This window comes from Meleagris gallopavo, chromosome 13 (genome assembly GCF_000146605.3).
Source record: "Meleagris gallopavo isolate NT-WF06-2002-E0010 breed Aviagen turkey brand Nicholas breeding stock chromosome 13, Turkey_5.1, whole genome shotgun sequence".
Lineage (NCBI taxonomy): Eukaryota > Metazoa > Chordata > Aves > Galliformes > Phasianidae > Meleagris > Meleagris gallopavo.
This window is the reverse complement of record NC_015023.2, coordinates 5,255,763-5,268,891: the sequence shown is the minus strand read 5'-3', so window position 1 is coordinate 5,268,891 and position 13,129 is coordinate 5,255,763. Positions and strand designations below refer to the sequence as shown.

The window sequence follows — 13,129 nt, the reverse complement described above, 5'->3', positions numbered from 1 at the left end:
TTGGAGGCGGGTATCGCGTGTGGCGATAATCGCCCGTTTGGTTTCCAGCCAAGGAAAGCATCCGGGAAATGAAGAAAGAACTCGATTTGCTCTTGCAAATGGCTGAGAAAGCGTTCATGGTGGAACTGCTGAAGATGCCGACTGCCATCAGAAAGATGAAAAGGAAGGACTTGCTTAGTAAGTGCGGGTGAATGTAGCATTTAATATTGGTGACACAGACAGGAAATCAAACTGAAGACTCTGCGATCTTGAGTTGACTGTAAGCCTTTGCAGAAGGTGTGTTTAGTGCCTTCCCTGCAAACTGCTACCTAAAAGCATCGGCTTCCAGCAGCACAGAGCATTGCTGCGTTTAATTCAGTCTGTGTGCTGTTTGGCTAAATTTACTGTTCTTCTACAGATGAAACACCCTGAAACGGCCCAGGATGTTTCTTTATCATTGTTCTGCACACTGGCTGTCCTAAGGGATTTGCTAGCTGAGGTGAATTATTTAGGCAACTACAATTCTGAATTACATGTCATCTCCATACTTTGTAAGATAAGAACCTGCAGATAATGATTCAAGCAACAGTATGTAAACAAGCTATGCTTTCTTATGTCACAGATTTGCAAGAAGGGGAGGAAGTGGCCCTTGCTGCTGCAGCGGTGTGTATTTTTAACTTTATCACAGCTTACAGACCAGAAACTTTTCTTTCTACTGTAAAGATTGCAGACAAATGACTTTGTTAATCTGCCTGTTTAAATAGAAGACATAAAAAAGTCTAGACAGCCAGCCACAGTGCAGTTATGAACATTACTAAAGATTCATGGTCATCTGCAAGTACAGCTGCTTCTGAAAAATAAACTGGTGTTCAGCCATTTCTGTCACTTTCTTCCACACCCTTTTAATTTATTGCTTTCTGTAAGATAAAATGTATCTGTTGAGCAAAAAATACTGACTCTATCTTTTGGAATAAATGTCTTACAGACAGACTGTACCCTAGAAGATGTACCAAACCCAAAAGTGACAAGGACCAACAGCAAAAAAGGCAAGCAGCTCTATTATGTAGCTTTGCTCTTAAACTTTGCTCTTAAATTTTCTCCTTGTTGTGATTTGAGCAGAATGTTTGCAAAGTGAACGTTAAGCCTGGAGAACTTCAGAGGGAAGTGCATACTAAAAGTGCAAGGATCATGTGCTGTGCTGCTGTTCTAGTGCTCCAAAACATAAGAGTTCCTGCCCTTTAGATTTATCACTGAAAATGGTTGAGAGGAGACAGATTTGAGAGCTCTACAGTATAATAGAAGGGCTCAGAACATTACAGATCATGCTTTGACTTCCTGTCCTCTAAGGTTTGTAAAGAATATAATATTCATCTTTATAGTCCAAACTATGCCATAAAAGTGACATTACTACTTAAATGCAGTTCTGTTCTATCTGGGAGGTAAAGGGTTATCTAGTGCCTTTTAACTATTTGATGTGTCACCTTGTCTGTGACAAACAGTTGGCTTTGAACTGCATCCCAGGTGAGTGATCATCACCTAGCAGAACTGATATGTAACTATGGGTGGGTAAATTGCCATCAAACTAAAAGATTTGAAGTAGCTTATGCCTCTTTGTGAGACTACTTTTTCTTTTCTTTCAAATGTATTTCTAGTTAAGGTAACAACAATTGTTGAATATGAAGATGCCAAGTATACATCTGCAAAGAAAATACCTAAAAAAGTAAGTTTATTCTAAATAAACAATGTAAGGTTTAATCAGTTCTGACGTGCTATGAACCCTGCTATGTCCATTACCAGGGAGGCCAATAGCCTGTTGTCTGTTTGAACAATAAATTCTTTCAAATTCAACTTGTTTTCAGTTAAGCAAGACTATTTTACATAGTAAATGAACTTCGTAATAAAATGTTATCTGCTCTTTGTGTAACTCATTCACACAGAATTGCACAAACTGAAGTAGTCATTCTTTCCTGATTTGCCAATAAGCCTTGATGGTTTGAGGAACTATTTGAAACATTTTTTAGTACTCAACTTTGTGTTAAAAATAGATGTTTTTCTATGTTTGGGTGACTAGTACATCTTATCCTCATTGATCTGTAAACCAGATCAAGCACAGGTGTATTAATTCTACCTGTACAGTGCAGTACCTCAGCCAAACACAATGTGCTAGGATGACTCAATGAAGACAGAAATTGTACATGGAGATACAGGTCTTAATTACAAGAGGGCTACGTGTTGGAAAGGTGTATGTTAGAAAAGCTATTGCTTGTGTTTGTTCATACTGAAGTTCAGTACAGTTTTACATCAAAAAACGTGAAATATGTATTTGCGGTTTCTAAAATATGTAAAACAGCAAAAAGCAGCACTGTGGGGCTTAACTGTCCTGATTGAACAAGGAATTCTTCCAGTATTTTTTCCTGGAAGTATCTATCATATGTCTATGATTTTGCCTTAAAATGCCATTTCTGTTAACTGCAGTCTAATGCATGTTCTCAGGTATCCAAATCAAAGTCACTGGTTTCATTGAGCTCTGGTTTAAATAGCAAACTGCACAGTCTTTCTAGGTAAGCCTGACCTTTGATATATAACTTACTTAAACTGGTAAATCCTGCACAGAATCATTCTCAAAAGTAGATGAAATCTGAGCTTTATAAACGCTCTGATAAAGATGCCTTCCATAACTTGTATCAGATGTACAAAAAAAGCACACCTAGCTGACAGAAAGATGTAGTTCTCTCACTCACCAAATTGTGTGCGGTTCCGAATGTGTTATGAGCACAGACTACCAAACGTTACTTCATGAAAGTCAGCGTATAAGGGCAATGTCTTTGTTGCTTCTTATTATGGGTAATGAACTGTTGTGTATAATTTTGCCCTTAGACATAGCAGAAAGGAAGTTATCATTAGCAGGGAAATCGATGCTTGCAAAATCACCTTTGTGCTACTTAGGATAGACAATATTTAAGTCTCGCCATAGAATCTAATGAATTAAAATAAATGAATAAAAATCAGTGGATATATCTGCTTTAAAAATCAGTGCCAGCTGGCACTTATTTGGGTACATTCAATTTATATTGGGAGAAAAAACAACTGAAATAATATCAGTGTTTAACATGCCTAAAAGAAATAAAGTCTTAGCCATGTACAACTATTTTCCTGAATCGGGATTTTTGAGTCTCTGTCTTGATGAAATCAAACTACAGGAGGTTGCTTTGCCTGAGAAGTCTGGCTTTTCAGGCTGCATTTATTCAGGTGCAGTAACAGTGGGCCAAAATTATGCCTTCAGTCCTCAAAATATGAGTGGGAAAAGAGAGGCGAGAGCAGAGGTAAATTCTGTCATCAAAAATTCTGTGAACCAAGTTAAAGCCTAAAAAAAAAAAAGTCAAAAATTAAACTGTTCTCTGGATTCAGGTCAGCCATACCTAACAACAATCCTGAGAGCTGAACTAGTAAAATAAAATCCTACTGAAAAAGCTACTTCCCAAGATGATGATCTCTGTACACTGAAACAAAGCTGGGCATGATGCCTTAAGTATCCCCACATCAGGAATTGCAGCTGTCTCTTATCTACTAATGTGACTAAACCTTTCATTTCCCCCATCATGTTAGGTTCCAGCGTAGCACAGAATCTATTTGAGGGCTTCTTCATTGTATATAAACTAGATATGTTACAGAACACTTAAAACATTCTCTAATTCACCGTCCATTTTCATCTAAACTGGAACTTTTACAACAGAAGTAGATGAGGAGGCAATTAAAACAAATCACAACTTCTGTTATTTTTTTAGGTCTGTTTACTCTTCCACAAGCATAAATGAGGCCGTTAAGACTCTTGCCTCTGACTGCAATGCCACAAATTTCAAAGCCACGCCAAAAGTATCAAAAGGGTAAGGAGCACCAAGACACTGCATATCAATCTAGATTTAATAGGTCTTCATGGTCTGTCACTGAACTTGGTAGTGGGGATGTGAACCAGTTGCACTTCCTGCTTTGAGCATGGGTGTTAGCTTACGTTTCCATGGAGGTACAGAATGCAAAGTCATAAGTAAGCCAGTTTGTTTCTTTCCCTTTAAAAAGAAAAACCTCAACAAACATTAATAGAGTATACATTCTACTCCTTTCTCCTTTTGTTTAAAGGTATAGTTTACAGTTTAAGCTACGTCCTCAGAGCATGTTTGATTAACATGTGACCAATATGCTCATGTTTTAAAAAATTGATTATCACAGTTGTATCCCTTTTCAACAGTTTAGGTTTTCAGTTATTTTCCATAAGCAACAGTTTAGTTTTGGCAGAAGTCAGCAGCTGAAATACCTAAGGGTAGGGAGAAGAAAAGAGGGAAGGGTGTAAGATTTTGATAACTAACTGGGTCATGAAACCAACATGTTGCTTAGTTTCACCTCAGCTTACTACAAATGTCAGAGGCTTATTGTCACGTAGAAAATGTCCAAATCCTGCCTTAAAAAAAACAAACAAGGAACTCTATACATTTAGCATTCCCTGTACCTCCAAGAGGTAGCAGCTATTTCCTTCTGAAGTGAACAGATACAGTACAAGTCTTATCTTAAGCCTCAAGGCACAGTTTTCTCTTTCCAAAACTGTTCTGTCACTGTTCATGTCAGGGAGTGGATGTTCTTGATACTGAGAGGTCCAAATGTCAGCCTGCTTACAGGCCTGTAAACAGGCATAAAAAGTGTCACAGTCAAAAAATATTACCTAGTAGTGCTAGTAAATGCTGCTGGTAGATTTCCTGCAGTCCTCTGGCAGCACTGAAAACGGTAAACAAGATGGCCTTTTTCTTAGGTATACTTGCTACCATATGCAGAAACTTCTTGCACAAAAAATCTGCAGAATAGAGGAAGCTAATGTTATAGTAACATTTTACTTGTATTCTAGTGCTGGACTACAACAAGCTGGCTCAAGAACTTTGCCTACCAGTGAAAGAGTTCAAGGCATGATACTGAGAAGTAAATCAGTACCCCAAGATAAAATGGTTCCATTTGTAAACATTCCCTTGGCTGATGGACAGGTATCAAACTCTTCCTTTAAAACAAAATTCTAAAATACTTTACAGTAGTTTAATTGTGAATTGTCTAATATAGATAGCTCTCGCTGTCCCTATGTGAGCTGCTAAACACAAGGAAGAACAGTTAGGAATGTTCTGTAGTGTAGCTGGGCGGCACCTGGATTTCAAAGAAGCTGGCAGTGCAAATATAAATGTTCGGAGTAGTTTTAAAAACTGTTTCTCTTCATGTTTTTAGACACTCCGTATGGCTGGTGGAGACCTCCGTAACTTTGATGTTCAACTACTAAATCAAGATACAGTACAGCACATTCATAACCTAGTGGTAAGCTTAAACCAGTAGAGTTGCATATAAATATTCCAACACATAGTCCTACGTTTTCATGTGAGATAAATGTTCTGGGTGCTAATTCTAATTGTGTATTTCTTCAGAGATTAAGCCTAAGTTGGCTGGCGAAAGTAGAAAGGGGGAGGGAAGTACAGAGAGGGGACAACTGCTGTACACAGATAAGTGTGTAGAAGAGCACTTACAGAAACACGTACAGTTACCTGGAATAGAACAGAAGCATAAGCTTTTCCTTCTAGATTGCTCCAGAGTACAAATTGCCATACTTTATCCCATCCACAAAAGCCTACAAAGTTACAGCAAAGCTTCAATTCTTGTTAAAATCGGTTGTTCTATGTCCATTATTGAATAAGAACTACTGTTAATTCTCTATTGGTATTTGAACTACCTTACTTCTGGCTCAAGGAAGTAAATTGTTTTGAAGAAGAATAAAGCTGAACAGAACTTTGTAGCACAGACTGCATGACATTTCTAGTCAAGCATGGTGCTTCCGGATGAATTAATCTGGAGCAATAGGTATCCATCTAGACAATCAGTGATGTTAATCAGATAAGTCTTGTGGGTGGGAGTAATTGAATGTGGCTGGAATAAGTTAAGATAAAGGTGTGGAAGTCAAATTTTCTAACAGCCTATCTGCCTCTGTAAGCAGAGAGCAGGGATTTACTTAATACATCTACAGCACCTTTTTTTTTTTTATTTCTTCTAAGCTTTGCTTGTTAGCTTGAACTAAAATGAATTTTCTTCATCCTTAGAGTGAGCTGACAGTATTATGTGGAAAGGCTACTGCTAAGTCAAGTTAAGGGAACTGCCTTGTGATGACAGAATATTCATGACTGCTCTTACTTTCCTCCTCTAAAGTGTTCAGAGAATATCTACGATGTCTTAATAAAGCTTGTACTACTGAATAAATATTTTTACATAAAAGCATACAATGTGATCTATGTATTGAATTTTCCTTGTTTCCATAAAGGACACAAATGCAAAAAGAAGCAATTTTACTTTTCCACCTTTGTACAAGCCTGTAGCTGGCATTTTAGCTCAGTTCACAGTAAAAGGAAAAACGATACCTTGATGTAGCAAACAAGATTTAAGGTCTAAGGGATATTTCTACACAACTAGGAGTAGGAAGCTACTTAATATTACAGTTTACATTGTTTCTGGCATGCATGGAAGAATTACTGTTTAGCTATCGGTTTGCTGTTACTATTCATGTTTTGTATTCCCCAGTGGCTGCCTAGAGATTTTACTTAGGCCTTAAGCTGAAATGCAAGTTTTTAAGTTCTTTAACAGAACATTAAGATATGCAGCTTCAGTTTTCTGGTAACATAGATATAAATAGATATTTATATCTAAATAGAAATTTATAATCTATATCTAAACAAACTAAATTATTTCCAGTCTGATGTTGTGATATACTTGCAAGATAGGGTAATAACTCAGATTCTCTCTGGTAGGAAAGGCTTTTGACGACATTTTCAAGTAAAAGATGATCACCATTGCTTAAGCTTTTCTTTAACTTGAGGATACTCCTGGCTTTTAGTCTGCTAGGAGTGATTTCAGTGTTTTCACTGTGATACGACAGCAGGGAAGACTTGCACTTTCAAAACTTTAAGCATATTTTAAGCAATTTTAGCTTCTAACAGTTCTTCTTCTGTCTCTGCAAACTTCTAAAAAAAAGTGAAATAAGGGTCACAAGTTTCAACTAAGGAAAAAGAGCACTTCCTAGGACAAGGAAGTCAAAACTGGTCAAGAACATGAAGATAAGGCTAACTTAAGAATAATCTTATATCTATTTTCTGGTTATCAAATGAAAATGCTTTTCTTTCTAATAACAGTATTAAGAATTGTATGAAACATTCTACTTTTAGAAGTCAGTCATTATACTGCCCAATTACAATTAAGTTTATCTGAATTAACCTAAATTGAGAGCATTGCATCAGCTTGTTATCATTGTTGATTCCTGAAGACAAGCTGGTATTTCAAGATGAATGATTTAACTGTTCCCTCATATACTACACTAATGCACACACCATTGCAAGGCAGCACTGAAACCTCAATGTATGATGACAGTATTCTGCAATTTCCATAAAAAGCATAATGTTGAATATAGCTTTGAAAACCAGTACAATGCACAGCTTTTGTTCTTGGAGGGGTTTAAGTCTGAAGGTAGTGGTATCTATTACAGAATTTGCTCCTGTTGTTTAATCAGACCTGCTCTAGTTCAAGTATCTCATGAATTTTAACTTAGACTTTTTGTGTGCGCGTAAAAGAAAGGCTATTAACAGCTAGGAAAGTGTTTCTGGGCCCTGACACTAGCCAAACTCACAAACTGTGCACTTCAGTGACACAGGCCTTCTTCATCAATTGGTATGTTTATCCCAAGGTATGAAGCACACCAAAGACTCAATTACTCTGTAGTACTACCTCTGACCTACATATCACAAGGCACCATTTATTACAAAGAACATGCAACTAATGTTTCTTTCACACAAGACAAGCACATTGGCCTATTTAAAGTGGCAGTAGCTGCAGTAAAGCAATGAAGTTTATTGCTAAACTAAACAAAATTACTGGCTGTGGTATTATATTACTTCCAAGTTTAGTACTGAAGTCAAGACTGTATAGGTTTTAAATTTATGTATGACTTTAACCACACTAAAGCTCTGTAGAAAGAGGAGACGTGTAGAGTAAAGGTAATTCTGGAAATATGTCAGATTCTACTGTCAGGAGCCTAAATTAAATAAATGAATAATAATCCATACTACATATAATGATCAAATCTACATCCTCCGCCCTTCAATATGCTGTCCAAGAAGTTACAGCGAGTTCCTCCTCCTCCTCTCCATCCCCACTCCACCAAAAAACACAAATTCAGGGTACATACTCCACTCGTTCAGAGCTAAATCTGAAGACATTTGAAAGCATTAGACAAGTACATTAATTATTAAACACTACAGCTTAAGATGATGAACTTCTTGGTGAAATGCATCAGAAGGATCGCTATGTAACTATGACTTCATGCAAAGCCAAAACCTGAAGTTTAAGTGAAAACAAACAAAGCTTCAATAGATAACTTGCAACGGTACAAATCAGTACTGAAATAGCAGCCAAACAGTGTTTATTCTTGCTTCAGTTTAAAATCCACATTTTGCAATGTTCCTATGTCATCACTTACTCAAGTACATGGAAGGCTTCAGAGCACCTCTCTCCCACCTCACTCTGATAAGAATTCAACAATTACCTGACAAGCTTTTAAAGTCACACTTGACATTTGTAAAGAAAAATAAGAGTGTATTTCAACTTCTACTCAATGGGGAAGAGGAACTACACTATAACAAACTGGTGAACAGCAACTCATGCACAGTTCTCTACCACTAACAAAATAAGATAGCTGTACCTGATAATTATTTAAAGTATTATTTTTTAAAAACCAATGAAATACATATAAAAAAGGAATAGGACTGAAACTGGGGAAATTAAACATCTTAATAGTTAGAAAAAATTCAAACTACTGAAAAACTAATAAAATTGGCAACATTTAGTATGTTTTGAGGTCAAAAATATTTGTCAAGTACAACACTAACCTCCATCTCTTTACAAACTATGTTAATGCAATTACAATTTGCTAGGCTTTTTTTTTTTTTAAAGACATGGATTTAATTTAGCATGGGATTTAATCCTCTTCATTTCAGATGTTTCTAACTTCTTGATGGCAATCTGAAACCTTTGTACTTTCTCTACAGAAAGGGGACATGGCTGTGGCCTTCCCCTACCCAAATAGTTATATCACTGCTCAAGAAAATATTTATACACACAGTTCTTAAACTGCAAGCTGGTCTTAAAGCAGCTTCAGCCTCTCTATGCTTTGCAAGTGTCTACCTCTCTATAGTCAGTTGGTACACAACATGGTCAGAACCACTGCAAAAGTAAAAGTTACAAGGCAAAAGAAATATATTATACACCAACTGCTTTTATTTATTTCAGAAACCGTTCACAAGATGGTAGAAAAAACTTACAACCACTTCTAATTTAGTCTTCCATTGTTCCCAGTCAGCTCTAAACCCATTATGTGCAAAGCCCATTTACCATGCATCTAGATGACAGATACAGGCTATGAAATTCTTTATTCTACTTGTAGCAGCTTATGCAGGTGCAGCCAAATACCAAGCCTCAGGACAAATTGTACACAAACTTTACAATGTAGAATTTGAATTTAAAATATGAAACTTAAAATCTACACAAAACTGGTAAAAATCAAGCACAGATACGAGGACAAACTTAAAACCCATGTGAAAAGGAGTCTCGTCTTCCTTTCAAGTGCTTTATTCTGCTACACAGTCAAAATGAAGATGTAAGCTTTGTGGTTAGTTTAAATTACACTCTGTAGATACTATAGACCAATTTAAAAGTTACACATACAGCAATAGATGTCCATTGGTTCATCTGGATTACTTATACAATCCAGTTGGATTGTTGAAAACAAGTCAGGCAAAATTTCAAAGAAAATCCTTGTGCAACTTTTTAGACAAATGTTTACTGATGGGCACACTGTACCCCAGGTCCATGATGGCTGCTTTCTTCATCAGAACTATCATTATAAGCTTCACGTCTCTGGCCACCACCTGAACCACGAGTGGTATCAAATTCCTGAAGATCTACCTCTTCTGCATCACCAATTACATTAGGAAATTCTGGTCTAGCAGGCAGAAGATCTTCAAGTTCCTGCCCCAAAAAAAGAAGCGCATTCAGTACCGCATCTCCAACTTCTAAATAAAGTGATGACTTCCCCACAGCTTCAAGACTCCTCGGAGCAAGTTTGGCTTGGAAGCCTAAACTAGCATAAGCCCTGAAGTGCATAACTCATTTAAGAGTAACCAAAGTATCTCCAATAGCTGGAAGACAAATAAAAAAAAAAAAGCAGCAGCTCCACACATTATCAACCAATGTCCAATCAGTAAATACAGTTGCACTCTCAAGACTTATCACACGATCATAGGAAGATTCTTCCTCCTGTTCTCTTTTGGGTAGATGAGAACCACACAGCTTTTTGTTCCAGAAACCAAATCTCAATTCATATTTTCAAGTTATATGCTGCCTATGAACAGTATTAATAGAACAATTTATTAACATTTACACGTTACAAAGCAAGCACAAGGGGCTAACACACAAGCAACTTGCATACACTGTCCAGTAAGACTAACAAATCTATGCTCAAAAGACTACTTACTGAAAGCTTCTCTGGGCTAATCCAGTTATTTTCAGGAAACTGAACGTCAAATTTAATGTAAAGATCCCCCTTCTCAAAAGGATTGCGATACTGTGGCATTCCTTCACCTCTGACTACACGGACACAACCTGTAACGATAAGAACTAAATCTGTAGAATGCTACTTCAGATAAAGTCCTGCCCTACCCAATTCTCTAGTCTGGGTTCAGGTAAAAGCAAAACAAGAATGGAATTAGATGTTCAAGAACAAGAAAAGCACAGTCAAAGGAGTCCTTATCTCCTCTCATTTACCTGGTTCAATTACTTTTCCAGGAGGATATTTAACCACAATTTGGCGCCCATCGAGGTGCTTAAATGTGAACTGGAATCCACACAGTGCTTCAACAAGTCCTATCTTGTGCGTCATATGCAAATCATTCCCATCCCTTTGGAACACCTGAAAAACAGAAACAGGAGGTATCTTTTCTAGCACTACAATCATATCCTCACAAGACTAATTATTTAGAGTTTATTATTGTTCCTAAAACTTCAAGACCTAACTTAACACACTTTGGAAGTTTGCACCTTACAAACATGTCATACAAGGTAACACACACCTCACTACACCCCAAGACAGAAGGTTCAAATTACATAAAAAGGTAGCCTGTAAAGCAGCAGTGCTCCTTTACCCCAAGACCTTTTACAAAAATTAGGCTAGAAACAAAAAAATCTGGACTGTTTGACATTGCTTCCCCTACACCATTGTACAAAAAAACAAAAACAAAACAAACGAAAAAACCACACATTTTCATTTCTCAACATTTATTGTAGTTGCTCGTATCTCCATCAGCTAGCTATCTATGGAGCAGGGTTTAGATCAGTTAATCCACAGCTATCTTAAGAGATCTTTAAGCCACACTACTTCGGATTTTTAATGGGAATACACGACTTTGTCCACTGATAGGCTGCCAAAGGCATTACTTCCTCCACCTCCTTTCCCACCTCAAGGGAGATTTTAAGAACACAAAAAGCTTGACTGAATATCAGTCTAGTTCTACTCACTAGGACACAAGGTTTCAGCATTTTTCACAATAGTTAATGCTGTAAAACCAAATACAGTTCATTAGAAGACTAAGATAGAAATGGAATCTACCATATGAACTTTTATGGTTTTATGCACGTGTTTTGTATGTGTACAGTGATCTCCCTCATCAAAAACAACTAACCAAATAACTGTGATGCAGTGTTTCACCCAGTATTACAGTAGAATGCATAAGGCTATACATAGGCCTCAACAGAATAGCTGTCCACAGCACTGAAAAGCTCTCGAGTTTTCAGACAGTTAAAGCCGATAACTTAAAAATTCGTACCTAACTCAGTTCTTTGAGGCAACAGAATGCTTTTTTTATTCCATTTAATAGTTTCCTCCTTCAGAGTAAATCACAGAAAGTTTATCTTATCCCTTCATAGTAATAACTAGGCTTTTTCAAATAAAACATTTAAAAAAAAAGTCATCCCAACTTTCTCTTAACAGAGGTCTAGGACAGAAAAAGGTCATTTGCAATGTTTAATTCAGAAGTGCAATGTGTACACACTAGAATACAATAAGCATGAATCAAGCTAGTATAAAGCAATCTTGTTTCTTAGTGTTTTGTTCAACAATCTAGTTATAATATCAGCATTCTGTGTTAAACTCCAGAGCCCAACAATAGTGGACGCAGAAAGCACCATCTCTGCAGTCTAGCAGAAGTTTCCTGTCATGTCACAAGACATTAATAAAACGAACACTTTGCACTGTTAGTGCCGCAAGCAATGTAGTTTGAAGTTAATGTCTTGAACAGCTCTTCACAGTGACTAAATCTAGCAAAGTCATCGTGAGCTTACTTGAGAAAGTTAATGTTCATTACCATGAAGAAGCACCAAAATCTGCATGTCCTTTGGTCCTGACTTGCAAATTAAGGCTCACAAATAAAGCCGTATCACTTGCTATAGAATGACTAAAAGCTATTCATCATCTCTCCCAGATGTGCAACTACATGAATTACATCAAAGACAGCAGCTATTTACATCACTTAAATATTAAACAACTGTATCAAATTGCATTTAAAATATAAACTCAAAGGTGTTACCTCATTCTCCTTTTCTTGGAGTAACAGGACAATATCACCTGGTTCCACACCTGGAGCCTGATCTGCTTCTCCACTGAATGTAATTCTTTGTCCATGTTTCATGCCTTTATCTACATGGACTTCAAGTATTTTTACCTCTTTGATCACCTTTTTCCCTTCACATTTTTTACAGCGGTCTTTTTCATTAATTACTTCACCTAAAGACACAAGTTACGAGTTCAGAGATTAACACATAATTGTACACAATTCTGAAAGGGAAAGAAAGCTACTTTAAAGTAAGTTGAATAACATACGCAACAGAACCAGTTATTTAGATGTTGCTTTACATATCCATCACAAGGAGATCAGGCTCTACTTATTGTACTTGGAAAAAGGGGAAGAAAGAACAAAAAGGGAACACAACATATATTTTTATATATATATATATATATATATATATATATGTATAAAGT

The 13,129-nt window shown here is 36.7% G+C and overlaps 2 protein-coding genes across 2 annotated transcripts; one reads left to right on the top strand and one right to left on the bottom strand.

Moving 5' to 3' along the window:
- Nucleotides 1–16: 16 nt before the first annotated feature.
- On the top strand, nucleotides 17–6,270 carry LOC104912939 (borealin-2). The gene is made up of 9 exons (XM_010717781.3): nucleotides 17–177; nucleotides 602–642; nucleotides 965–1,025; nucleotides 1,632–1,699; nucleotides 2,473–2,540; nucleotides 3,765–3,863; nucleotides 4,871–5,003; nucleotides 5,236–5,322; nucleotides 6,096–6,270. The coding sequence occupies exons 1-9, from the start codon at nucleotides 69–71 to the stop codon at nucleotides 6,141–6,143; spliced, it is 714 nt and encodes a 237-aa protein (XP_010716083.1). The 5' UTR covers nucleotides 17–68; the 3' UTR covers nucleotides 6,144–6,270.
- Nucleotides 6,271–9,293: 3,023 nt separating this feature from the next.
- DNAJA2 (DnaJ heat shock protein family (Hsp40) member A2) lies at nucleotides 9,294–12,887 on the bottom strand (the record flags this gene model as incomplete). Its single annotated transcript, XM_010717980.3, has 4 exons — nucleotides 9,294–10,065; nucleotides 10,571–10,698; nucleotides 10,861–11,005; nucleotides 12,678–12,887. Coding segments are annotated over 4 exons (672 nt in total), but the record flags the coding sequence as incomplete, so codon positions are not given.
- Nucleotides 12,888–13,129: the final 242 nt, after the last annotated feature.